The 23982-nt window shown below is 51.9% G+C and overlaps 1 protein-coding gene and 1 long non-coding RNA gene across 2 annotated transcripts in view; both read left to right on the top strand.

Annotated features, from left to right (window-relative positions):
- The window catches only part of Lmf1 (lipase maturation factor 1), an 80299-nt gene that overhangs the window by 4355 nt on the left and 51962 nt on the right, over positions 1 to 23982 (top strand). Inside the window, exons 2-3 of the mRNA XM_052195980.1 lie at positions 1986 to 2295; positions 4917 to 4927. Of these exons, the coding sequence (XP_052051940.1) occupies positions 1986 to 2295; positions 4917 to 4927 (321 nt within the window). The remainder of the gene's footprint in view (positions 1 to 1985; positions 2296 to 4916; positions 4928 to 23982) is intronic.
- LOC127694026 (uncharacterized) lies at positions 9302 to 11639 on the top strand. Its single transcript, XR_007979775.1, has 2 exons — positions 9302 to 9640; positions 10613 to 11639. It is a non-coding gene; the product is annotated as an uncharacterized LOC127694026 (long non-coding RNA).

Genomic DNA, 23982 nt, shown 5'->3' with positions numbered 1-23982 from the left:
ATTGATTATATTAGTTAAAACTGAATTAATACAAATGCCCATTGAACAATACTTAAGTCCCCCCCAGCGCATTAGAGAGCTCGGAAGCTCTGTGAGGCTCAAAGGCATGAGCTCTAGAAGGGTCTGTGGATAGGGCCTCGTGGAGGGCGTCTTCCATTCAGCTAGCAACGGGGTCTCAGTCACCTCTGGTCTTGGGCGAGCAGTGTTGTGGGACTGGCCTCTGTGTATACATCACAACTGTCAGTGAAGAATTCTGGGTAAGCAACCCAACAGTAAAGTCTCATTTCAGGTGTCTTCCTTCATCTCAGACAATCACAGTTCCCCAACTCAAGTTTTTTATTAGTAAATTTTTTTTTGCTGTCTCTTTCAGAGGCCCCCTTTAGCTCTGGCAGATTTGGGTTCCTCTCCATCACTCTTTTTTGTATCCCACCCCTCCCCCACCCCGCATTTGGCATACACAGCGTGGACACCTGGAAGAAGTGGAAATGTCCTGTAAAAGGGAAGATCCTAGAAATGGAGTCTGTGCTTGGCCTGTTACAATCTCCTGAGTAGCACAGGCTGCTGGCCCCAGGGAGCAGTGCCAAGCCACTAGGACATTCTATGATGGCTAACGCCAGGTGCTCACGCAGACCCAGGCACAGGCTTACATAGCATTGTCAGTTTGCTTACTTAGACATCATGTGAGAGCAGACATAGTCCATGCATGTACATACAGCATGCCTTCTCCAGGCTGGTTCCCAGAAGCCCCCAGGATTCCGAGCCAGTGAATGCTGCTGCCTGTAGTTTAGGTACTTCATGGGTTACTCTCTCTCCTGTTGCTGTGATGAAACACCATGACCGAGGCAAGTTACAGAAGGAAGAGTTTATTTTGGCCTACAGTTCCAGATGGATAGGAGTCCATTGTGGTTGGGAGCCGTGGCGGCACAGGACAGGACAGGCATGGCGGCACAGCATAGGACAGGCATGGCGGCAGGAGCAAGAGGTAGAGAGTGAGCTGGGAATGACGAGAGGCGTTTAATTTCAGAGCCTGTCCCCAGTGACTTGCTTTCCCTGACAAGGCTGCACACCTAAACCTCCCTAAGTAGCACCAACAACTGAGGAGGAACCAAGGGCTCCTGAGGCTATTGAGGACACTTCCCAGCCAAACCACGCCGGTGCCAAATCATGTGCTGCCTCCGGTGGGAAGCATGTCTGCCCCGGAGAGCCTCGCCTGCTTGGATCCTCTCGTGTCCACAGGGCTGTAGCCTGTCTGTGTCCTGTCCTGGTTAGTGTTTATTGTCAACTTGACTTAGCCTAGAGTCACCTGAAAAGAAGGAATCTCGGGTGAAGAATTGCCCCTTTACACTGAGCTGTGGGTGTGTCTGTGGGACATCGATGACGATGATGACTGACAGTTGGTGTGGGAGGGCCCAGCCCACTGTGGGCGGCACCATCCCCAAGGCAAGTGGTCCTGGGCTGAGTGAGCCAGAGAGCACTAAGCAGTGTTGCTTCACTGTTTCTGCTTGAGTTCCTGCCCTGACTTCCCTCAATGACGGACTGTGACCTGGACGTGTAAGCTGAAATAAGCCATTTCTGCCTTTAAGCTGCTTCTTAAGTTACCTTAAGTCGCGGTGTTCATCACAGCAACAGAAAGCAAACTGGAACATGTTATCTTCTGTCCATGGAGCCATCTTCTCCTCGTGTATCATAAGATGACCATAGGCCATGACCTCTTCATACCCCCCCTAACCCAAGGGCCTCTCCTCCTGTTCCCATGGAGGCCTGTTCTTGCCTGTGTCTGCTTGCGTCCATGGAAGCTGATCTTGTGCGTGTCCACTTGTGTTTATGGGGCTCATTCATGTCCACTCGTCTGCCTCACCTGTCCCCATGTCACCCAGCCTCTAGCATCTCCTTTCCCACAGGGACCCAGTTCCTCCATGCATCCCTGAGCCCACGGAGAGGTGGTCTGTCCCTCCTCACCACTCCTGCATTTGTATGTCTTCCAGTTGTGGCCTTCTTGGTGGCATTCAATCAGAACAAAGCCCTCATCGGTGACCGGGGCCTGCTGCCCTGCAGACTGTACCTGAAGAATGTCCAGAAGTACTTCCAGAGCAGCACGGGCTGGGCTGCCTGGACCTACACCCCAACCATCCTGTGGCTGCTTGACTGGTCAGACATGGACTTCAACCTGGGCCTCCTTGCTCTCCTTGGGCTGGGCCTCTCGTCCTTTGTCCTAGTGACCGGCTGTGCCAACATGATCCTCATGGCTGCCCTCTGGGCCCTCTACATGTCCCTGGTCAACGTAGGGCAGATCTGGTAAGTAGAGCCTGTCCCCTGGCCCTTTGGACACATACCTACCTCCTGGCCCCAGAAGTGCCACAGTGTGCTTGTTCAGGGGTGCATCACAGAGGGTACACTTAGGCCTTGACAGAGACCGCTGTCACCATTCAGCCGAACTGTGGCTTTTCTCTTTGGGAATGACATGTGTGATTGTATGTAGAGACCTGTATCCCCTTGAGAACATGCTTGAGCCATCAGTTTCGAGAAGATGGAGTCAGAGATCACTGGGTAGCTGGTGGGTACACTGAGGCCAGAAGGACTTTGAAGCATCACCCTTCAACCCTTACCAAGAAGAGTCTTTGCGGGTTCTGCTCAACATTACACTGGGCCATGGCTCAAAGCTTGCCCTGATGGGGCCCTGGGGGACTAGAGGTGTTGGAGTTTATGGGATCACCAAGGATTTACGGACCACAGGAAGGCATATTGGAGAAATGTGTGGATGTGGCAAGCAATATCAGTGTGTACACATGGAAAGTCAGGGAGGGGTTAGGATCTGTATTAATTGTTTTCTCCTTGTGACAAAATTCCTCACAAAAGCAACTAAGAAAGTGTGTGTGTGTGTGTGTGTATGTGTGTGTGTGTGTGTATGTGTGTGTGTGTGTGTGTGTGATTGGTTACAAACACTTACCTCCATACCTGGCTTTTACTCAGGTCCTAGGGATTCAAACTTGGGTCCTCGTGCTTGCAGAGGAGGTGTTGTCACCACTGAGCCATGTCTCCAGCCCCACCCATGAGCCCTTCCAGTTCTCAGTTCAGAGACGCTACTCACTGGAGAACTCACATAGCATGTTTGTGGGGTTAGCTTTGAGTAGGAGCTAGTGAGTGTGCTGTTCGCTTAAATACCCTTTGTGGACATGTGGTACTGTGCTCAAAGGATGTACTCACTGCCTCCAGCATCTGTGGTTAAAAGAAAAAGCCTCAAGCATTATTGTTTTATCTGAGAACAGCGTGCATCTCTGCCAGGCAGGGGATCACTTGACTTAGTTTCAGAAGCAGCAGGCTGTCGGCCTGCTCAGTGAGTTCAGACCCCACGGCAAGTCTCAGGCTCTTCCCTTTCATTAGCACACACTGCATTTGGGTTTTCTTCTTCACTGAGCTGTAGTTCCTACACTGTGAAATTTAACCGTTTATTTAATGTGTGTGAGTCGGGCCGAGTTTGGCAGCCTGTGCCTTTCATCCCTCCACACAGGGCAGGCAGAGCAGCTGCAAGTTCAAAACAAACCCGGGTCCACAGTGAGTTGCTGGACAGCCTAGGCTGCAGAGCCAGACTGTCTCAAAATGGAGTGAGACAAACCGAAACAGCTTTACAAAGTCAGTGGCTTTGTGTGTTCAGGGTCCACACAACCTTGCCATAAAGTTTAAACATTCTCATCACAAGACAAGCCTGTGTCTCAGACCATCAACCCACTCCTCCAGTAGCCCAACGGCTTTCAGCCGTAGCTTCACATTTACACCCATGGTCCTTAAATGCCCTGGGTGTTTACTGTGAACAAAATGCCTTAGTATGTGGCATGTCTTCACCCCCCCCCCCCGCATGCTGTTCTAGGACCCGTCTTATGTAGCATGTGCCAGTGTGTCTTTCTTTTACAATGTAGTAGGTGTGTGTGTTTGGTATAGATGGCATTGGGAGTGGAGATTCTGGGGGTCAGTGGCAGAGTGCTTGCCTAGTGACTAAGTTATTGTTCTATAGCTAGGAAGAGACACTGTGGCCAAGGCAAGCATTTCACTGGGGCCTTGCAGTTTCAGAGAGCTAACCCATTATCATCACGCAAGCAGGCAGGCACCGGAGCAGTAGCCGAGTACTATATTCTGATTGGTAGGAGAGAGAGCCTGACCTGGCATGGGATCTTGAAACCTCACAGCTCACCACCAATGACCCCATTGACACACTTCCTCCAACAAGACCACACCTCGGTTTTTGTGGGTTTTGTTTTGGTTTGGTTAGAGTCAAGACAGGGTTTCTCTGTGTAGCCCTGACTATACTGGAAATCATGGCCTTGAATTCAGAGATTCACCTGCTGCCTCCCAAGTGCTATGATTAAGTCAGGCACCACCACACCCGGTTTAACACCTTCTGATTCTTAAAATCCTTTCCAGCCTCAACACCTTCTGGTGACGAAGCATTCAAATGCATGCGACATTGGGAGTTGTTCTCATTCACCCCAGCACCCCAGCACTGTCCAGCATGATGGGTCCCAGTGTCAGAGTCCCAGGCATCTTCCCCCTGTGACTTTAAAGTAAAGGACACTGCGGCAGCACAATTTACTGCATTCCTCCAACATAGTCTCTCTTCCAGTGATCTATGTCAAGATACTCAGGCACCCCGAACTTCAGATCCTGGGATGTCACCTTTGCAGTGGCAGCCAATCAGAATCTTGCATCTGCTCACTCCACAGTATCTCTTACTGGCCTGTGGGCCCTGTCTCCCCAGCTTTACCCACTCAGCGCCTAGCAGCTGATCCTCCTGGAGGCCGGTCCTCCAGCACCCCACACTGCCCCAAGCTTGCAAGTGGGTTTTGCTTAGTGGGTAAGCATAATGGTTTAGCATATAAAACCAAGCTGACATCTTAATGTTCTTCCTTTTTTGTGTGTTTCAGGTATTCTTTTGGTAAGTGACAATCATGCAGAAAAAACCTCTGTGAGGGCTTGCCTTGTGTGTTGGGGTATGTATCTCCGTGCATTTCGGGTATGGGGGCTTATCTCATGTTTAAATACTCACTGCTGGCTCTCGGGGCGTGGGCATGGTTCTATAGTTTGTTAGCAGGCTGGTAAGTCCTGATGTGTGGGCTCTGGTAGAAGGGAATGGCTAGGGTGGGTTGTGATTGGGGGCTCCCAGGTGAGGCACTGGGGTGCCTATAGCAGCTACACTGCATAATAACAGAGATGCTAGGCTGGAGAGGTGGTTCAGACGTTAAGTGCATGTAGTGCTTTTGTAGATGAACCAAGCTTGGGTCCAAGCACCTACACAGAGGCTAACATCCAGTTCCAAGGGGATCCAGCACCTTCTTCCAGCCTCTGCAGGGACTGCATGTGTGGTGCATAGATGTGCATACAAGCAAAGCACACATACACATAAAATAAAAATAAGTAAATCTTGAAAAGAAGGTAGTTGGTGTGATAGTACACACCATTAATCCCAGCACTCAGAAGGCAGAGGCAGGCAGAACGCAGAGTTCAAGGCCAGCCTGGTCTCCATAGTGAACTCCAGGTATGCCCAGGCTATATAGTGAGAGCCTGTCTCAAAAACTAAAATAAAGTAATGCTAACTCCTGAGAGCAGGGTCAGTGTGGCTGGCCAGGACACAAGAGTCCTGTGTGTGTTTCAGGATGTGAAGCAGGAGGTGCATATCTGCATTTTGTTTCTTGTATCAAAGTCCCCCAGAGAACCCTATCTTCTCCAGGGCTTCAGGGAACTTCAGGGAATAATGGTAGCTATTTATTACTGAGGTGATGACCAGAGAAGGCATTTGGGAAAAGTACCGGAGGCCCCTCCCTAGCGTGTGTCATATGAGAGTCCCGTGGCCCGCTGAGTTGCACAGAAGTGTGTTCACGGGCCAGGGCAGGCGGTGTGGAGAGCACTGCCAGGGCACTGGACTGGAGAGGCGTTCGCATGCTCCCAGCCCACACCAGTTGACAATCACTAGCATATGTCCCAAGGTGGCCCCCAAGTGGCCAGGAAGCTAAGAACCTGGGGACTTACAGGTAAGTTGGCCCAACTAAAGGGTCCTGCAGTAAAAGACTTCATAAGGGGAGAGTGAGTGGCTGGGGGAGGGCGTCTTTACTGCCCTGCAGTTCTCCCCAAGGACTCCACAGGAGGCACTTTGACCCCACTGCAGCTTCCCCAAGCTGTTCGTGTATCTGGGCCATACCCTGCCTATCCTCTGTGGCTTCACTGTGAGGCCCAAGTGACTGTCTGGCCTATGTTCTTAGCCTTACATACTGAGTGTGGCTTGCAGTGCTGGAAAAGGAGATCCATTGGCAAACGTGAGGCCATCAGTCTGCTGCCACAGTAAAGGTTTCCCCTCATTGTTAGTTCCCACTGTAAATGTTTCCCCTCATTTTTAGTTCCCACTGTAAATGGTTCCCCTCATTGTTAGTTCCCACTGTAAATGTTTCCCCTCATTGTTAGTTCCCACTGTAAATGTTTCCCCTCATTTTTAGTTCCCCAAGTAGACAGATACCTGTGTATCTGCTAAACAGTTCAGCTGTGCTGGCGGAACCTTTCCCACACAGCTGAGAGCAGGGTCCCTGTGGCTGGTCAGGACACAATAGTCCAGGATGTCCGTATCTGCTTCTTTTTTCTGTATCAAAGTCCCCCAGAGAACCCTGTGTTCTCCAGTGCTTCAGGGAACAAACCCTCTTTTCTTAGTGAACATTGCTTATCTGAAATTGCAACAAGATTACCTTTTTGTCTGGTTATGAACATGGAAACCTTGAGGCTCTGACTCCGTTATCTGGATGGGATCCCTGCTCTTTGGTGCAGAGGGTTCCGCCAGTTACTGGTAAAATCAGGTCTGAGGCACTCCGGGTGCTCACTGCCAGCACTCTGGAGCTGTGGCTGTGTCACAGGGCAGGCAGGAGAAGTAACAAGTGTTCCACACATCTTCAGGCCTGTGCTTGGCAGTGGCTGCCCCACCTTGGGATCTGGGTGGTGGGGTAGCCCCAGGGTTCTAGGCACATAGCAGGGGAGGGGTGAGATACAGAAGAGCTTGGGATTCTGATGCACAGCTGAGCTGCGGGGCTTGCGCAGTGGAAGATCTCCAGGTGGTAGCCTCAGGAACGTAGAGGAAAGCCACTGCCTAGTCACCTGTGGTCTGCATCCTTAACTACTGGCACTTAAAGGCTCCATCTTATCTTGTGGTACAAGGACCTGGAAGCTTATGGTGTCACTGTGGTCCTGCAACCTTCTGTCTTGCTGTCCCAGAGAACAAAGGCCCATCTGGGTAGGCAGCACAGGGCGGGCAGCAGATGTACCAGGTGAAGACTTTTCTGGAAGGGCTGGAGTGAGCTGCAGCCTGGAAGAGGTGGTAGCCCACGCCTTTGATCCTAGCACTCAGGAGGCAGAGGCAGGCAGATCTGTGAGTTCAAGGCCAGCCTGGTCTACAGAACAAGTTCCAGGATAGCCAGGGCTACACAGAGAGACCCCGTCTTGACACCTCCTCCCCACAACAAAGGAAAAAAAGAACATTGGCTGCTTTTATAGAGTACCTGGGTTCAGTTCCCAGCACCCACTTGGGGGCTCACAACGATAAATAACCTCAGTTCTAGAGGATTCAGTGCCCCCTTCTCCAGCCTTGTGTTGCTGCCCAGTGAGCACCGCCTGTCATCTTGGCTGTATCAGTCATCTCTGTTTTACACAGAGGCTTCAGTGAACTAAGAGCCAAAGTGTGGCGCTGCCTGCTGGTAGCTCTCTCTCTCTCTCTCTCTCTCTCTCTCTCTCTCTCTCTCTCTCTGAGAGCAAGCCTTTATCCCCAAGTGGTGATGTGACATGCGCTGAGCTTCCAGAGCCTCCTGCAGTGTGGCAGCTGCTCACCGCGTGTGTCACATCTGTATTTGTAGCTATTTGTTCGTTTCCAGATAGAAGTCTTACCTACCTACCCCATATTGTTTTCAAACTCCTTATCCTCCTGTTTCAGCCTCCCAAATGCCAGTTGCAGGCATGCACCACCATACCCGGCTTAACATGAATTGATTATATTAGTTAAAACTGAATTAATACAAATGCCCATTGAACAATACTTAAGTCCCCCCAGCCATCATTAGAGAGCTCGGAAGCTCTGTGAGGCTCAAAGGCATGAGCTCTAGAAGGGTCTGTAGATAGGGCCTCGTGGAGGGCGTCTTCCATTCAGCTAGCAACGGGGTCTCAGTCACCTCTGGTCTTGGGCGAGCAGTGTTGTGGGACTGGCCTCTGTGTATACATCACAACTGTCAGTGAAGAATTCTGGGTAAGCAGCCCAACAGTAAAGTCTCATTTCAGGTGTCTTCCTTCATCTCAGACAATCACAGTTCCTCAACTCAAGTTTTTTATTAGTAATTTTTTTTTTTGCTGTCTCTTTCAGAGCCCCCCTTTAGCTGTGGCAGATTTGGGTTCCTCTCCATCACTCCCATCTCCTGACAGTGCAGTTGCTGAGTGGGCGGGGCGGGCCAGTACCAGCTCTGCTCTTTGGGTCACAGGGAGCCTGAGGCACTGAGCATGTGTTCTGTCGTCGTCGCTGTACTCGACTTGCCTTGGCAACTCGCAGATCAGAGACTGGGCTGGAAAAGAGTTCCTCCTGTGCCCCGTGGATGTAGGAAGCTTTTGTCCCAGAGAGACTGTACTTCCCAGCAGTCCTTCACCCGGTTTTCTAAAGCTCCAGTAGCCCGTCCCAGTGCACTTAGTCCGCGGTGTGACACGGTGTAACGGCTGTCACCAGCCTGATGACTGCTATCCTCAGTTCAGCCGCTGCCCCTAGCATAGCCACTGTGTCTGGCATGGCCGCTGTCTACCCTGGGCTCCAGGCCATGCTAAGCTCTGTGTGCACTGTGAAACGGTTTAGTGGGGGAGCTGCAGTCTTGTCTCTGGGGGCTTAAGTCTAACTGCAAGGTTTCCTCAGTGTTAGTCCCAGACTGACTTCTTCTAGACATGGCCCGTGGGGGACAGGGAGCAACAGGATGACTGCTCTGGCTCTAAGGGCTGCCGTGGGGGAAAAGGGTGTGTGTTTGTCACGCTGTGGGAGCTGCCCGCTGACAGGACTGGGGAGGGCCTGGAGAAAGCAGCAGTGATAGACTCCAGCCAAGCAGCACAGCCTCCTCCAGCCAGGCCGGGGTGAGAGATACCGTAAGGTCCTCAAGGTCCTGATAGGCAGTCAGGAAATGTGGCACATTCCGGAAGCCTCTGGAGTGTTTGAGACCACAAAACCCTTTTGTATATGGTGAATGGGGTGTAGGCCTTGCCTCCTAAGTGATGCTCAGACAGTGTAGGCCGCACTCCCCACTCTCTCTGCCTGGGCCCCTTGGCATGCTGGTATTTTTCTGGAGACGCCACACTATCTCTGGTGACTGACTGTAGGGAAGGGAGACCCAGCTGCTGTGTGGGTGTGGGATTGTGAGAATCCCTGTGCCTCAGGTTTGGGGTAACTAGAGGCCTTTGATGTCTCCTAGGTCCCCCACCACCACTCAGGGCAGCACGAATCTAATAGTCTAAGGATGTCCTGGGTGTGAAGGTTCCTGGGACTCAGAGAAGGATTCTAGAAGACCCTGTGCCATCTGTGCTTCAGTACTCCACGGTTGGGATCAGCATTGGACACTTTAGCGTTTGGATGAGTCTGGATTCCTTCATTTCAGTAAGAAGCTGTGCTAATGTGATTAGTTTGTCCTCGGCCTCATCAGCTGAGGACAGTTGTGCTGTGTCAGCCTCCCCAGGCAGTGTCCGTGCGCAGAGACCCTCAGGCATGTGGGCATCTGCCTTGGATTGTGAACAACCCCTTAGATAAACAAACCAGGAGTGTGGGGACAGCTTTAAAGCATGGGACCCAAAGAAGCCAGTGGGTAGGTCACACGAGAGGGGCCAGGGCTCTGCAGGAGGCTGGCATGGGAACAACCACGGCTCCCATGCAGGCAGTGAAGGCCCAGGCCTCAGCACAGCATGCACAGCAGGAATCGTGCCCACAGATTATCTTGTGAATTCTGTTCTTTGCCCCCATATCTTTTCCATAGTTTTTCCAAGTGGACAAAGCTCTTAATGACTTGGGGAGCTTTGGCCATGCCAAGTGGAGAGCTCAGTCTGCTGTCGGCTGTCCTTGGCGGGCCCCGGGCCACGTGGGATGTTTATAGGCGGGGACACTCGAGTGTCCCTTCATGGCAGTGCTGCCTGCCTGCCAGCCGTTGTGAATTAAATGCTCCATGTGACCCTTCACCCTTGCCGCTCTTAAATTCATGCTTTAAAAACAGCTTAATGAGGGGTTTACTGGCCCAATTGGAAGTTTTTATTAAGACCCATTAGTGAGGGAGCAGAGGCGGCCTGCAGGAAGTGATTAGCAGGGTGGCCGGCCCAGCAGGTTCCACGAAACTGTTTCCAGACCTGTAGCCGACACTGCAGCGGCCTGCGTGCCCGTGCTGCCCCTTACAGTCCCCCGCTCTCCTCCCAGCCCCACTGCTCAAGGAAAGCAGTTTCCTTAATTAAGTTATCCTCACAGTCAGTGGCAGCCTCAATGGCCAGGCCAGCCTTAAGCTCAGGAGCTGCCATCAGCAAGCCAACCCTAGGTCTCCTTCCTGGGGCCTGTCTCTGTTGACTTAACCTCTTGGTGTGTCACTAGGGGAGGAAGATGCTCATTTCCGGAAAATGTCAAACCAAGATGACAGCAGGCCCTCTGTCCCAGCACCATGTCCCTTCACATCCTTCACAGGAGCCCAGAAAAACCTGGTTCCAGCACGCGAGGGCCACTGTGTGGCATGTTGGCGGAGACTGCCTCAGTCAACCATTTGGTAGGGGCCTAGGGTCAGTGTTTACCCAAATGGAGACATAAGATCATATTCTCACCCCACCCCGTTACCTCTCCCTTCCCTCCCTTCCTTCCCCTTCTCCTTAATGCCCCCCCCCCCGATTTAAATCTAGTGAAAAAAATCACTAATTGAATCTGAAAGAGAATGTTTCTGTGTATGATAGTTCAGGCCTTTAATCCTCGCAGGCTGGAGACTGAGGCGCAGGAGGGCTGTTACAGTTTGCAGAGTGAGAGCCGACTCATTGCCTAGCATTCGGAAGCCCTGGCTTTGAGTCATGCCTGTAATGCCCACACTCTGGAGGTGGGGTTTCCTTCTTCCTTGTTGCTCACTCGGAGTCTTGCTCCCACTTCCAAAACATGGTTCCCTTTAGTGAACAGAGTTCTGAGACTTTGAAGAAGAGCTGTGTCACTTGAGTCCTGGGGCTGCTGGGTGGGTTTTATCTGGAAATCTGCCTTGCCTCTTAGTTTTATTTTCACCAGATTGTTTGGAAATGGGGTATGTGTCTGGGGTGGAAAGTTGTCTCCGTCCTCAGTCACTCTCAGGACAGCTGAGCCCAGCGGACGTGGACTCCGTCTCCTACAGTGAGGATCTGTCAGATGTCAGGTTTGTCCCTTCGGAAGCTGCTCGTGGTTGCTGAGTGGCCTCACCCGCCAAGCTGTCTGTCCATCTTGCTAGCTGGCACACCGATGTTCTCTCACTCTCTAGTACCATGTCAGCTTTGCTTGTTTCTCTTCTGTTCCCCACAGGTACATCAGTCAGAAACTCCTCTCTTGTGGTCCAGGAAGAACTGGCTTTATTTATCAGATTTTAAAGAGTTTAAATAAAATGTTGTTTTATGTTGCTGGGTTTGTGCAACGCTGTGCAAATGTCCCGCCCTTTGCCACGCACCAGCTCTGATAGGGAAAGGGTTTATTGTCTAGTGTCTGGAGCGGACAGCTTAGTTGATGCACAGTCTGTCTGATGGTAACAGCGCACTCGCAGATGACCACTGCCCTCTAGCTGTGCCCCTGTTCCACCCTGATGACAGTCCCTATCACTCTGTAACCTTCAGCACCGATGCCACTTTGGACAGGTGCCACCCAAAGAGACGGACAACAATGCCGTGTGTGTAGGGCGTTATAAATTATCTTCTGCTTATCAGCTTCTGGACCATGACCTAAAAAGTATTCTTTTAATTGCTAAAAACAAAAACATTTGGCCTGCGCTTGGACCGCACGGCGGATTCAAACAAAGTCAGCATGCTTTGTTTCGTCTCTGCTCGGCCCAGACCCTGCTGTCGGGTCAAGTTCCTCATCGCTGCTAGCACTTATTCTGGCATTTGCATCCATGTTTCTCATTTAAAAACTTATTATTTGTATGTGTGTGTCTGTGATGTGTGTGAGCACACATGTACTGTGAGCAGCACATGTAGAGGGCAGAGGATGGCTTTGTGGAGTGAGTTCTTTGTTTCCTTCCTTCCTTCCTTCCTTCCTTCCTTCCTTCCTTCCTTCCTTCCTTCCTTCCTTCCTTCCTTTCTTCCTTTCTGCCTCTATATGGTATCTTGGTTTCATTTCTGTTACTGACCAAAGCTACACACACAGTAGAGGGGATGGTTTATTCAGCCCACAACTCCAAGTTGTGATCCACCATTTCAGGAAAGTCAAGGCAGGAGCTCAAGCAGCTGTCACATCGTATCCACAATCAAGAACAGAGAGAGAATAAATGTATCCATGCATCGATAGCTTTCATCTAGCTTTCTCTGCCCCCACCCCCAGAAGTTAGATTTACTTGTTTTCTTCACTCTTGGTAGAGAAAGTTCCGGGCCCCAGCCTAGGGAATGGTGCCGCCAACGATGGACTGGTTTTCCTTCATCAATGAAGCATCAAGATAATCCCTACAGATATGGCCAGGGGCTGGCCCTCTCAGTCTCTGCAGTTCCTCGATTGAGGCTCTTTCCACAGATAATTCTAGGCTGTGGCCAGTTGATATTTAAAATCACCCATCAAACACCTTTACCTGCTGAGCCATCTTGCCAGTCCGAGTCCATATGTCTAATAAGGTGTTTGCATGGACCACTCTTGGTGTGTCCCTTTTAGACGTTGCTCATGTACTGTCTGTCATGAGTAACAAGGAACCCCACACACATGCCCTTACTGCTGCTTCCAACATCTTACCATAACTATGTCACAAGCATCGTTTTTACTTTTGATTTTAGCCCAAAGACCAGGAGTGATTCAGATATAATTGTTACTGATTTTCAATGCACACAATCTGTGCATTATTGTGTCTGTGCAAATATTGTTGCCTGCTGGGCCACATAGAGAACTGTAACTACTTTGTTCACTTTTGGCTCCTTCCCCCCCCACCCCCTCACTCCCTCACCCCCACACCGAGAGTTAGTCCTCCTTTGGTGGTTAAGTTTTCATCTCTGATCTTATCTCACCAACTTATTCTAAATTTTCCAGTGGAACTGCTGTTAGATGCAGCTGTTAGATGTCCTATGTCCCTCTTGATATTTTCATCTTACAGAAAGCACGTTACACAATCTACCCTTCTTTCTCCCTATACTGTGGAGGTTTCTCTTTACAGCCTTTCTGGTGCCACTGGACTAGATGCATTTTAGACATTCAGGTTTGGAGATCATGGGGCAAGTTAGCCGTCTCTGCCAGATTTTCTTCCACTAGTTGATTTGTGTGCCCCTGTTGGTTTTTCTACGCAGGTTGTCTGCCTACACCGTAGCACAGGTCACCTGTCTGCCCGCTGCGTGGGCAGCGGGGATGCAGTGGAGATGTGGGCCGCAATGAGATACACCAGGCCAAATAGTTCCACGTGGGGCTTTATTTAAGATGGGGAAAGGGGTAGTGGGCGGGAAGGATGGAAAAGAAAGAGAGGGGGGGGGAGAAACGCTACCCAGTTATATACTGGTGATGACGTAAATTACAGGTAAAGGTGGGCCATTGAATTCTGGGTATATGGCGGCTGTTGCCTTGGCAACAGGCCTATAGTTACACTGTTCTAATTGTCGCCTATATGACGTCACAGACCTCCCAGGTCTCGGTACCAACAGCCCCCCTCCACCCCTTTCCCCTTCCCCAACACCCCGCATCTTGGAGATCCTTGAAACCCTCAGGAATTGGTGTCATGTTGCAAACAAACCTCAGCACCAACAAGCATTTTTTACACTACCAAGACCTTCTCCCCCCTCCAGACCTAGTGCAGTGTTCTGAAGAGCCATCTGTCAGCCCTCGCATGCCCACATTCACAGGAGACACCTGAAAGCAGAAGTTCAGCAGGCTCCTCATCCCTGCCTACCCAGCTTGCAACTGTTTGTCTGAGGCAAGGCAGGCCATCCTGGACGCTTGCTGCCCATTGAGTCCCCTGTCCCCCACCCCATGCAAGTGTGATGTCCTGGTTGCATCAGGCAGCTGAGAGACTAGAGGAGTGCTTTGGTCTCTGCAGACACCATCAAGATTGCCAGCTGGCCTGGCACCTCCGGCACCTGGTGTGTGTCCCGTGAGCTTCCTCTCCCAGGCTCCGCGGTAGCTGTGGGTGAACACTGCCAGCAAGCCTGACTTTTGCCAGTGTGAGGAACAGGAAGAGACTCTGCTGGCTGCCCCAGCTATGCCAGTGTCCACATGCCAGTGTCTGCTGCAAATGCTTTGATGTTCTTGAAACAGAAACTCTTAAAGAGGAAGCCGTGCTCCGTGCTATCACAAGGCAGCTCTTGTGTGTGTGTCTGTGGGAGGAGATGGTCACTGATGTGGTTTGGCTACTGCTGATGGTTCTCAGGTGTGAGTAGCAGGCCCTTCTGGGCAGTTCCTGTCCTCTGCGCTGGTTTACTGTGCATCTTTCCAGGTATATGTGTGTCGGTGTCAGCCGCCTCTTAGGCATGCGCCTCCATGGTAGGCGAACAGTGGCTGCTTTTCTGTTTGGTTCTCGCCATGACAAGCATCTCTAGGGCATTCCTAGGCTGACTATGAGGGGTCAGAGGTAAGGTGAGCTTTATTCTTACTGCTACTGCCTGTTCCTGATGATGTATGTATGTAGTGCAGGTGCACACATGCATTGGTGTGCATGTGGAGGTTGGAGGACAGTTCTCTAGAGTCAGGTCACTCTCCCACATGGGTTCTGGGGATTGAATTTAGATTTTCAGCCTTGCACAACAAGTGCTTTTACCCCTGATCCATCTTGCCAGCCTCCAGAGGTAAAATCTATGTGCTGTCTATGAACGCTATGTGGTTTCTATATTAGCTGCCCACACCTCCCCTCTGTGCCGAGGACTGCTAAGCAAATATTCCCCACCCCCACAACCTGGCTTTATTCTTCCACTTATACCCTGTGATGTGAACCCTGCCTGCGAGTCTCTGTGTGTCTGGGTCTGCCTGTCTTTCAATCACTGTCTGCCTCTTGAGGTTGGGCATTGCTTCACCGTGCCTATGGCAAGAGCCCTGGCCTTGTGCAAAAGAAGTGTGTATTTTCCCTGAGTCACTGTAGCTGGGAGTCTGCTTGGCAGGGTTGGCGTGGTGGCAGAGTTGGCGTGGTGGCAGAGTTGGCGTGGTGGCACGGTCAGCATGGTGGCAGGGTTGGCGTGGCTCACTGAGGCATTGGATCAACTGTTGTCTCCAGTTTTCCAACAAAATGTTTCCAAGCCAGAAGTAGAAGAGTTGATCTGGGGCTCCCAAGAAGTACACAAAAAAGTGTGTGCCACTCTCAGGCTCGCCGGCCTCAGGGACAGGCCACAGCCTGGGTATGATATGGCTCTGTCTCAGCTCTGTCGGCCAATTAAGTGGAGACCCACAGTAAGTGGTTCAACCCCACTAGTGGCCAAATGCAAGATGATGATCAGAAACCACCGTGAGGAGCAGCTGCTCTCTGGTGGTGTGAATCTGCTCACTGACAGATCAGGTTGGTCATGTGACAAGTGACCATGTGACTATGGGCTAAAGTGGTCCATGTGGCATAGGCAACCATGGGGACTCAGACTGTGAGACAACAGGTGACTGCAGCAGGAGCACCCATAGGGCCACAGGGGTCCTGTGTGTCTCTTAGGGACTTTCCCCTTTGATGTCCCACAGAGGTCACCATGCTCACATCTCTACACTACATAAGAACCCCGAGATTGAACTGGTCACATGCTGAGATCTCATCAGTTTCTTAGCCACAGGGACATCTGAGGGCCAGCCTGGTGGACACTTAACCTGGCTAATTACAGGGCCAAACAGGCAGATCCAGACCTCCTTTCTGTGACTGACAGTGCTGGGGCCAGGGGTACGTTGTGTGTGTAGGCACGGTCTCCCTTTCTGTGCTCACTCTTCTAGGGGCTGCCATCTCTTTGGTCACTTGAAACAGTGCACACGCACCATCAGAGATTTCTAGTCTCTTCCAGGTTCTAACAGCAATGCAGTTGTTAGATGACCTATGTCCAGTTACCACCTTGTTTATCAAGTAGCACCCACTCTGGGAAGTGCGGCTCTGCTGGTTACATGTCAGGACCTCTCTGGCGGCCAAGGGCCAGCAGACTTCCATGGTTGCTCCCAAGACTAGAGGTGCAAGCTCCTGGCTTCCTTGAGCCTCATGGTAGTCAGGTGTGTCCCAGCTAAGCAGCCAGCAAAGCCAACACCAGTACAGTGTTGAGTGGCAGGGAGAAACCAGCCTCAGATCCAGACGGCCAACTACAGACCACTACTGGAGTTCCCATGACCTTAGTCTCCCCTGTCGTTCACCCTTAGTCTTTGTCCCCAGACTCCTGTTGGCTTCTCATGCTGGCGACTGTGTAGTCCATTCCTGGTAGCATGCTCTGCAGCATGTGCCTCAGATCGTGTCCACCCCATGTTTCCTAGTGGAGAAACCGGATGTTGGGCTTGGGGAGGGTCCCCCTACAGGGAGGGCTTCCTGGCCACACCTACCTGATGTTACCTTGTTAAGATATATCTACCTAGTGTCCCTGTATCCAGTTACAGCTTCCCAAAGGAGACAGGTACCTGAGTCGATCCCTTAGTGCTGGGGGACCCCCATGCCACTTGGAGAGGTGTCACATGGTTTATATGAGTTGAAGCCACACACACTGTAGAGGCTTAAGGGTGGTTCCTCCAGGTCACACTGATTTGGGGTCTTACCTGCTGAGGTTGCTGCTGAGACATCCTGAGGTGAGTCCTGTTCCCCTTTCCCCTACAAATAGTCATTATGTGGAGCCCCTCTGCAAGGAAGAGCTGCCCCTCACAGTGTTTGTGTAGCCCCGGGCAGGTGATTTCATTCTCTCAGATCATCACCCCACATCCCTGTGCTTACCTCATGTTCCTCAGTCTGTGGTCTCCCCACTGGCCCCCTGTGCCCAAAACGGTCCACCCGTAAGGTGTCACCCACAGTGCTCCCACCTAGTGCTACTGGGTGCTCCAGACACACATTTTCCCTACGCCAGCATGGATTCATCCTGTGGAATCACCTCCAGAAACAGGGTGACGGACGTGCCTGCTGTCTAGCCTGTGGGCAGTCAGAGCTAGGAAATGTGAGGTTAACAGCCCCTCACAAGGGAGAGGAATGAAATACAGGCGCCGGCTGACGGAGCACCCCTGATGTGTGCCCCTCAAGGCGGCCATGATGAGAGGGGACAGGCTGTGCCACCAGGCAAGGGCTGGGGGAAGCTGACCTGTGCCAGTGGTGGGGACGATCTGCCGACACTCAAATCTGGGGTGAGGCTGTAGGGGACTTGTATGTTCACAGTCAGTACTGGGACCCTGAGCCTGCGCTGCCACATCAGGTCTGCCAGTCGGTTAGTTTTAGCGTCTCTTCATACATTTGTGCAGAAGCGGAGCAGGAAATGCAACAGAGAAACGGGCTGCAAACCCACAGTGTCTGATAAACATGAACGGAAGGCGGGAAGTGTGGCGCACTGAGCTGACGGACAGGTGAAAGAGCTCAGCACCAGCGACGCTCTCTTCTGCCAGGGCTTCTCGAAGCACAAACTACAGAAGCCACTAGAGAAACCCAGCGGTCGGGGGCTAGGGGGAGAGCTCCATTGGCAGAATGTTTTGCCTTTCAAGCATGAGGACCTAATCTGATCCCTGGACCCCATGTGAAAAGCCGGCTATGCTGGAACTCATTTGTAGTCCAGCCAGCTTAATGTACCTGTCAAGCCCCAGGTCTCAGTGAGAGACTATCTTAGAAAATAAAAGATGGGCGTGAACTAGGAATGATACCCAGAGCTGATCTCTGGCCTCTGCAGCCATGTGTGCACATGGCACATGGGCACACACAGATACACAAACACACAGAAAAACAAAGCCGAACAAAGGTTTGCTGAAGCGCTTTTAGGCTGACAAACTCAAAGGCACTAATTCAGCATCAAGTCTCTTGCTCTGGCTTCAGGGATCATTGACTGGTGGCCCGGGGTGGCGGGCACAGCCAGAGCAGCTGAGGCTGTGGCCCTCCCTGAAAGATCACATGGCTAGTGGTCAGGAACCCTGATATGGGGTCAGAGACGTGAGGAACTATCCCTAAGCGCATAGCAGGACAAGGAGACTTCAAAGGCTCAGCCCCTCTACCTGAAAAGCTGTGTCTCCACAGCTGACTAGCTAGAGTTCTTCCTGGCAGGGAAGCCCACAGACGCAGTACAGCACGAAGAGCCACCTGCTCCAGGACTTGCCCATCTGAATGCTGTGTAGCTGAGAGGTTCTGGGCTGTTCTCAGTGTTCCTGCCAGCAGTGTTGGGATAGGGGTGAGGGTGTGTCTGCAGGACGTGGGTACAGAGGATGGCAGGGGGCTGCCTAGACCACTCCCCCATGGCTCTGTCAGTTTGTCCAGAGGTTTCTCAGCCTGGTGTGGCATGTGTAAGCATGGTGTAAGCATGAGAGATAAGCAGAAGTGTGTATATGGGGACAGTCATCTGTGATGTGGGGTCTGGGTTAAGCAAGGGCTAGGTGAGGAACTGATAACCCAGGAGAAATAGAGTCCTGGCTTGAGCTTCCAATGCAGGCAGCAGCCTGGTGATCGCAGGGCCAGCGGACGTGCTCATGACGCTGTGAGAGGTGCCGTATCGCCTCAGGAGTGACATCTGACATACCAAGTGCCTCTCAGGTCCATCGATGGCAGGAAAGAACACTTGTCTGCCTAACTTAGGTGGGTTCAGCACCCTGGCTCCTCTCCTTCATCCCGTCTGAATATCTCCCATCAGAGGGCTCAGTCCACGGTCACTGAGCTCTGATGTTCCTGTGCCTGTGTGTGAAGGTGCAGGGCATTGTAGCAGGAGCATGTGCACAGCGAGGTGGCTCCTCTGAGGGCAGGTGGGAGGCAGAGAGGAGAGAGCCTACACTGGTAGGCTTCCTTCTGCGTCTGCTCTGTTTGGGCCTGGCCTATCTTAGATGGTGTTGCTCACACTGAGTGTGTGGGGGCGTGTCTTCTGTTGCTCACACACTGAGTATGTGGGGGCGTGTCTTCTGTTGATGCTCACACTGAGTGTGTGGGGGCGCATCTTCTACTGCTGCTCGCACTGAGTGTCTGTGGGCATGTCTTCTATTGCTCACTCTCACACTGAGTGTGGGGGCATGTCTTCTGTTGCTGCTCACACTGAGTGTGGGGGAGTGTCTTCAGATGTTGCTTACACTGAGTGTGTGTGGGTGTGTCTTCCGTTGCTCACACTGAGTGTGTGGGGGCGTGTCTTCTGTTGCTCACACTGAGTATGTGGGGGCGTGTCTTCTGTTGATGCTCACACTGAGTGTGTGGGGGTACATCTTCTACTGCTGCTCGCACTGAGTGTCTGTGGGCATATCTTCTATTGCTCACACTCACACTGAGTGTGGGGGGCATGTCTTCTGTTGCTCACACACTGAGTGTGGGGGGCGTGTCTTCTGTTGCTCACACACTGAGTATGTGGGGGTGTGTCTTCTGTTGCTGCTCACACTGAGTGTGGGGGTGTCTTCAGGTGTTGCTTACACTGAGTGTGTGGGGGTATGTCTTCCGTTGCTCACACTGAGTGTGTGTGGGCATGTCTTCCGTTGCTCACACTGAGTGTGTGGGGGTGTGTCTTCCGTTGCTCACACTGAGTGTGTGTGGGCATGTCTTCAGGTGCTGTTCACACTGAGTGTGTGGGGGTGTGTCTTCTGTTGCTCACACTGAGTGTGTGTGGGCGTGTCTTCTGTTGCTCACACTGAGTGTGTGTGGGCATGTCTTCAGGTGCTGCTCACACTGAGTGTGTGTGGGTGTGTCTTCCGTTGCTCACACTGAGTGTGTGTGGGCGTGTCTTCAGGTGCTGCTCACACTGAGTGTGTCTTCCGTGGCTGCCCTACATGCCAGTCCTCTTAGGTAATACCAGCGGTATGCTTTACTAATCTCCTACTCCAATCACAGTGCTCGGTTGAACATGGGGCTTGGGGGAGTCAGCTTGCCTTGGAAGTGGGCAAAGAGCACCTGTACTGCTACCACATAGCCCTCAGAGCCAGACAGCCCCGTGGGCTCTTGGATGGCAGGTACCCTCTGCTCTTGCCTCTCCGCCTGAATTCTGACGTTTCTTGTCCTCCTGTGAAGGCTGAGAAGGTGGCTGGAGGGGTGAGTGCTGGAGCAGAAGTGTGAGGTAGACTTGGCTCCAGGGAAGAAAGGAGACGCTAGGACAAGTGTACAGAGTGTAGATTATGGGTGCTGGTCACTTCCTGTCTGGGTCGTTTTCCTATGTCACCTGATTTAGCTTGAATGTCATCCGTAGCTGGGCATGGAGGTACACACCTTTCATCCCAGTGCTCTGGAGGCAGAGGCTGACGGATCTGAGTTTGGGGCCAGCCTGGTCTACAGGGCTAGTTTCAGAACAGTCAGGACTACACAGAGAAACCCTGTCACATCTCCACCCCATCCCATCCCACCCCCGAGTAAGGCAGTGCCGGAGAGCCCTAATGTCTGGCTGCAGTGCCCACCTCTGTCCAGTTGTGGCTTCTGGGAATGAACGCACTGGACTGGTCAGCTGTCCCATGTGCAGGTCTGTGGTTGGGCTGTCCTCTCCAGACACCCCCCTAGTGTCAATGAATGCCAGTGTCACTGCAGACCTGCAGGAGAGCTGGGTGAGCGGAGGAAGTGCCAGCCCGGGTTCCACGCAGAGCCCACTGGACCGCTCTGGCCTCTGATGTGGAAATATGGCAGGAGTGTGTGTTTTCTGACACACTTTCCAGGCAAGCTAACCCCTCCTTAAAAAGTGCGAGGGTCTCTCCCACTTCAGCACTGGGCTGCTGATGCCATTTGGGGGCATTAATGTCACCGAGCTGCAGCAGTCTTGGGAGCCCACAGCCGGTGCAGGGCTAGGGTTAGGGCAACTGGTGAGCTCCTTCTTACACACCGAGACACCCAGGACAGGGAGCAGATGTCTGAACTGAGATCCACACTACATGTACCTGAGCAGGTACTGCCCCTGAGATGGGTGGGAAGTGAGATCCAACCTATGGACCGTGGGCACCCCGCCCCACATGGCCATTTAAACCTAAACCCAGTTGAGCTAAATTTTAATTTCTCCCTCAGTCACATGAGCCACATTTTTAGACCTCAGAGACCCATATAGCCAGTGGCTCCTTTTCCAGGTCATGCCAACCCAAGCACTGCAGACAGCGAGCGCCACAGGGCCACGGAGTCTGACACTTCCTCAGGATCCTGGCCTGTGGCTTTGAGGCTAGGCAGTCTGTAGCTCATTTCCACACTCAGGAAACCGGAGAAAGCCCAAGAAAATGTGTGCCCTTCAGCATGCTATCTATACGTCAAATATTTGGAATATATTAATCTGAAAAAAAATCTGGCTAAGTCTAATTTCCGTTGAGGGGAAGCATATTCGTATTTATCCAGCGGCAATAACGCTGCAGAGGTCACCTCTGTGGATCGGTTCCAGGCTAGCTGGCGACACCTGCGGAGATCTAAGCAGTGGGGGACACCCGGTGGCTCGGAAGTCTGGTTGTCCTAGCAACTGAAGATTAACAAGCACCTGGGACCTGGGTTGCAGCAAAGGTCACCACAAGGGCATGTGGGTTATGGAGGTCACTTCCTGTTTCTCTGAGTGCCCGAGGACATCCTTAAAATGTGAATTAGCAATCTTCCAAACTTTTCAGCTTTGACCTGTGGTTGCTAGTAAGTCCATTTCCCTTCCCCTTTCCCTTTCCCTTTCCCTTTCCCTTTCCCTTTCCCTTCTCTTTCCCTTTCCTTTCCACTCCCCCTCCCCCCTTCCCCTCCCCCTTCCCCTCCCCCTCCCCCTTCCCCTTTCCCTCCCTTTTCTTTCTTTCTTTCTTTCTTTCTTTCTTTCTTTCTTTCTTTCTTTCTTTCTTTCTTTCTCTTTCTTTCTTTCTTTCACTTCCTTCCTTCCTTCCTTTTGTCCTTCTTCCTTTGTTTGTTTGTTTACAGTTTCTTGTGTTTTGAGACAGGGTCCCATTCTGTAGCCCTTTGACATTGAACTTAGGTCAATCCTCCTGCCTCAACCTCATAAGAGATGGCATTACTGGCATGAGAAACCACACCTGGTTTTCTTGATTACATTCAGCATGAAGCCTGGAGCCATCGAGTTGAGAAACATCTGCTCACTAGAAAGTGCTCTCCCTCTTATGGTTCTCTCTCTCTCTCTCTCTCTCTCTCTCTCTCTCTCTCTCTCTCTCTCTCTCTCTCTCTCTCTCTCTCTCTTGTCCTCTGCACTCAACACTCCTGACTTGCCCCTCCTTTAGTGAATTAGCATGCGCTTCATTGCTTGTGTGGTGCCCAGCACAAAGTGCCATGGCTCTCCGGGCTGACAGCCCTGTATTTGTGCCTGTGTGTGATTCCTGTTAGAGCTGCAGATGCCTGCCCAGCTGGTTCCACGGTGTGTGTGTGTGTGTGTGTGTGTGTGTGTGTGTGTAGACCGCACACAGAAGTGCTCCTTTCCCCCTTTCCTGTGGGGACAACTCTGTCGTAAATCCCTTTCAGCACCCCCAAGGGCAGCTTTTGGGTGCCCCCAAGGGCACCATTGCGCACGCATGTACCCCAAGCCTGCTAGCCAGGCATCCCCCTAGCTCTGTTTCCCTAGCGTGGTTGATTTCCAGCACTCCGCACTTTGGTGTCCTGGGTCTGCTGGCATCTGTGTGCAAACCCAGCGGCGCTCAGCCGAGGCAGTGGGAGCTATAGGTTTGTGTTCAGTATGGAACACACAGTAAGTTCCAAGTCAGCCGGAGGTACAGAACAAGAAAGATCCTACCTAAAAACAAAAGTCAGATAACATCCAAACCTTGGGTTGAGTCCCTATCAAAGCTGCTACAAGACAAACCCGAATTCTCAGAAGTGAACTTTCAGAACAGTATATGGAGTAAAAGCACAAACCCAAGCTTAGGTGAACTTGGAAAGATGTGGTGACGTGGCCCGGAAGCTGGCTCACAGAACGCCACTTCCTCCGTGTGGCCTGTGGCTGCCTGTTGGGGCAGGAAGGCAGGAATGCTGCAGTCCTGGGACCCAACAGATCCCCCATCACAGTTACTACGGCAGAGGATAGATTCTGAGGTCGGAGACAGATGGGGGCTTGCGGCTCTTCGGGGATTCGGGGTAGCTACCTCATGGTGTCGCTGCCTAGGCTAGTGCACCTGGCTCTGCTACGCACCGCTGGGCACCATGTGGCCCAAAGAGTTTCTGTTACCCGTAAGCCTTCCTCCCCACCCCATGCTACAGTAGAGCAAAGCAAAATTTTGCTATGCCAGCTCATAACTTCTCCTAAAATATAACCTATGAAAATTAAGGAAACTTTTAAAAGCTGCGGGCTCCCTCCAGGGCCATCATTAGAAGCCCCTGGGGTGGCAGAGGGCGGGCGGCTCATTGCTGGAGTGACAGCCAGTCAGGAGGGAGTGCCTTGCCCCCTTCTCCCTGTTTTTAACGAAGGAGCTAATGGATTTCCTATTCCTCACGTGGATGGTGCTGTCACTTTTGAAGGATCCATCTGAGCTATATTTAATTATTCTTTCTGACTATCTGAAGTCGTTCTGACTAGCTCATGCAGCCTGGCTGCTCTCTTCTTTCTAGAGTGGCCATCTCAGGAAAGTGGCCCCAGATGCTTCAGAGCTCACGTCTTATTTATGGAGTTAGCTTGGCCTTTAACACAAGTGACTCTTGCTCCAGGTGATAATTCCGTGCCTCGCTCACACTATATGATGCCTGCTGCCCCTGTCTAGCCCCAGCCTGGTACCAGGCCACCCCTGAGCCTTTATTCCTCACATGGCTGATTTCATCTGTG

This window comes from Apodemus sylvaticus, chromosome 10 (genome assembly GCF_947179515.1).
Source record: "Apodemus sylvaticus chromosome 10, mApoSyl1.1, whole genome shotgun sequence".
Classification (NCBI taxonomy): domain Eukaryota; kingdom Metazoa; phylum Chordata; class Mammalia; order Rodentia; family Muridae; genus Apodemus; species Apodemus sylvaticus.
Note: the sequence above shows the minus strand (reverse complement) of the source record. Positions and strands in the feature narration are given on the sequence as shown.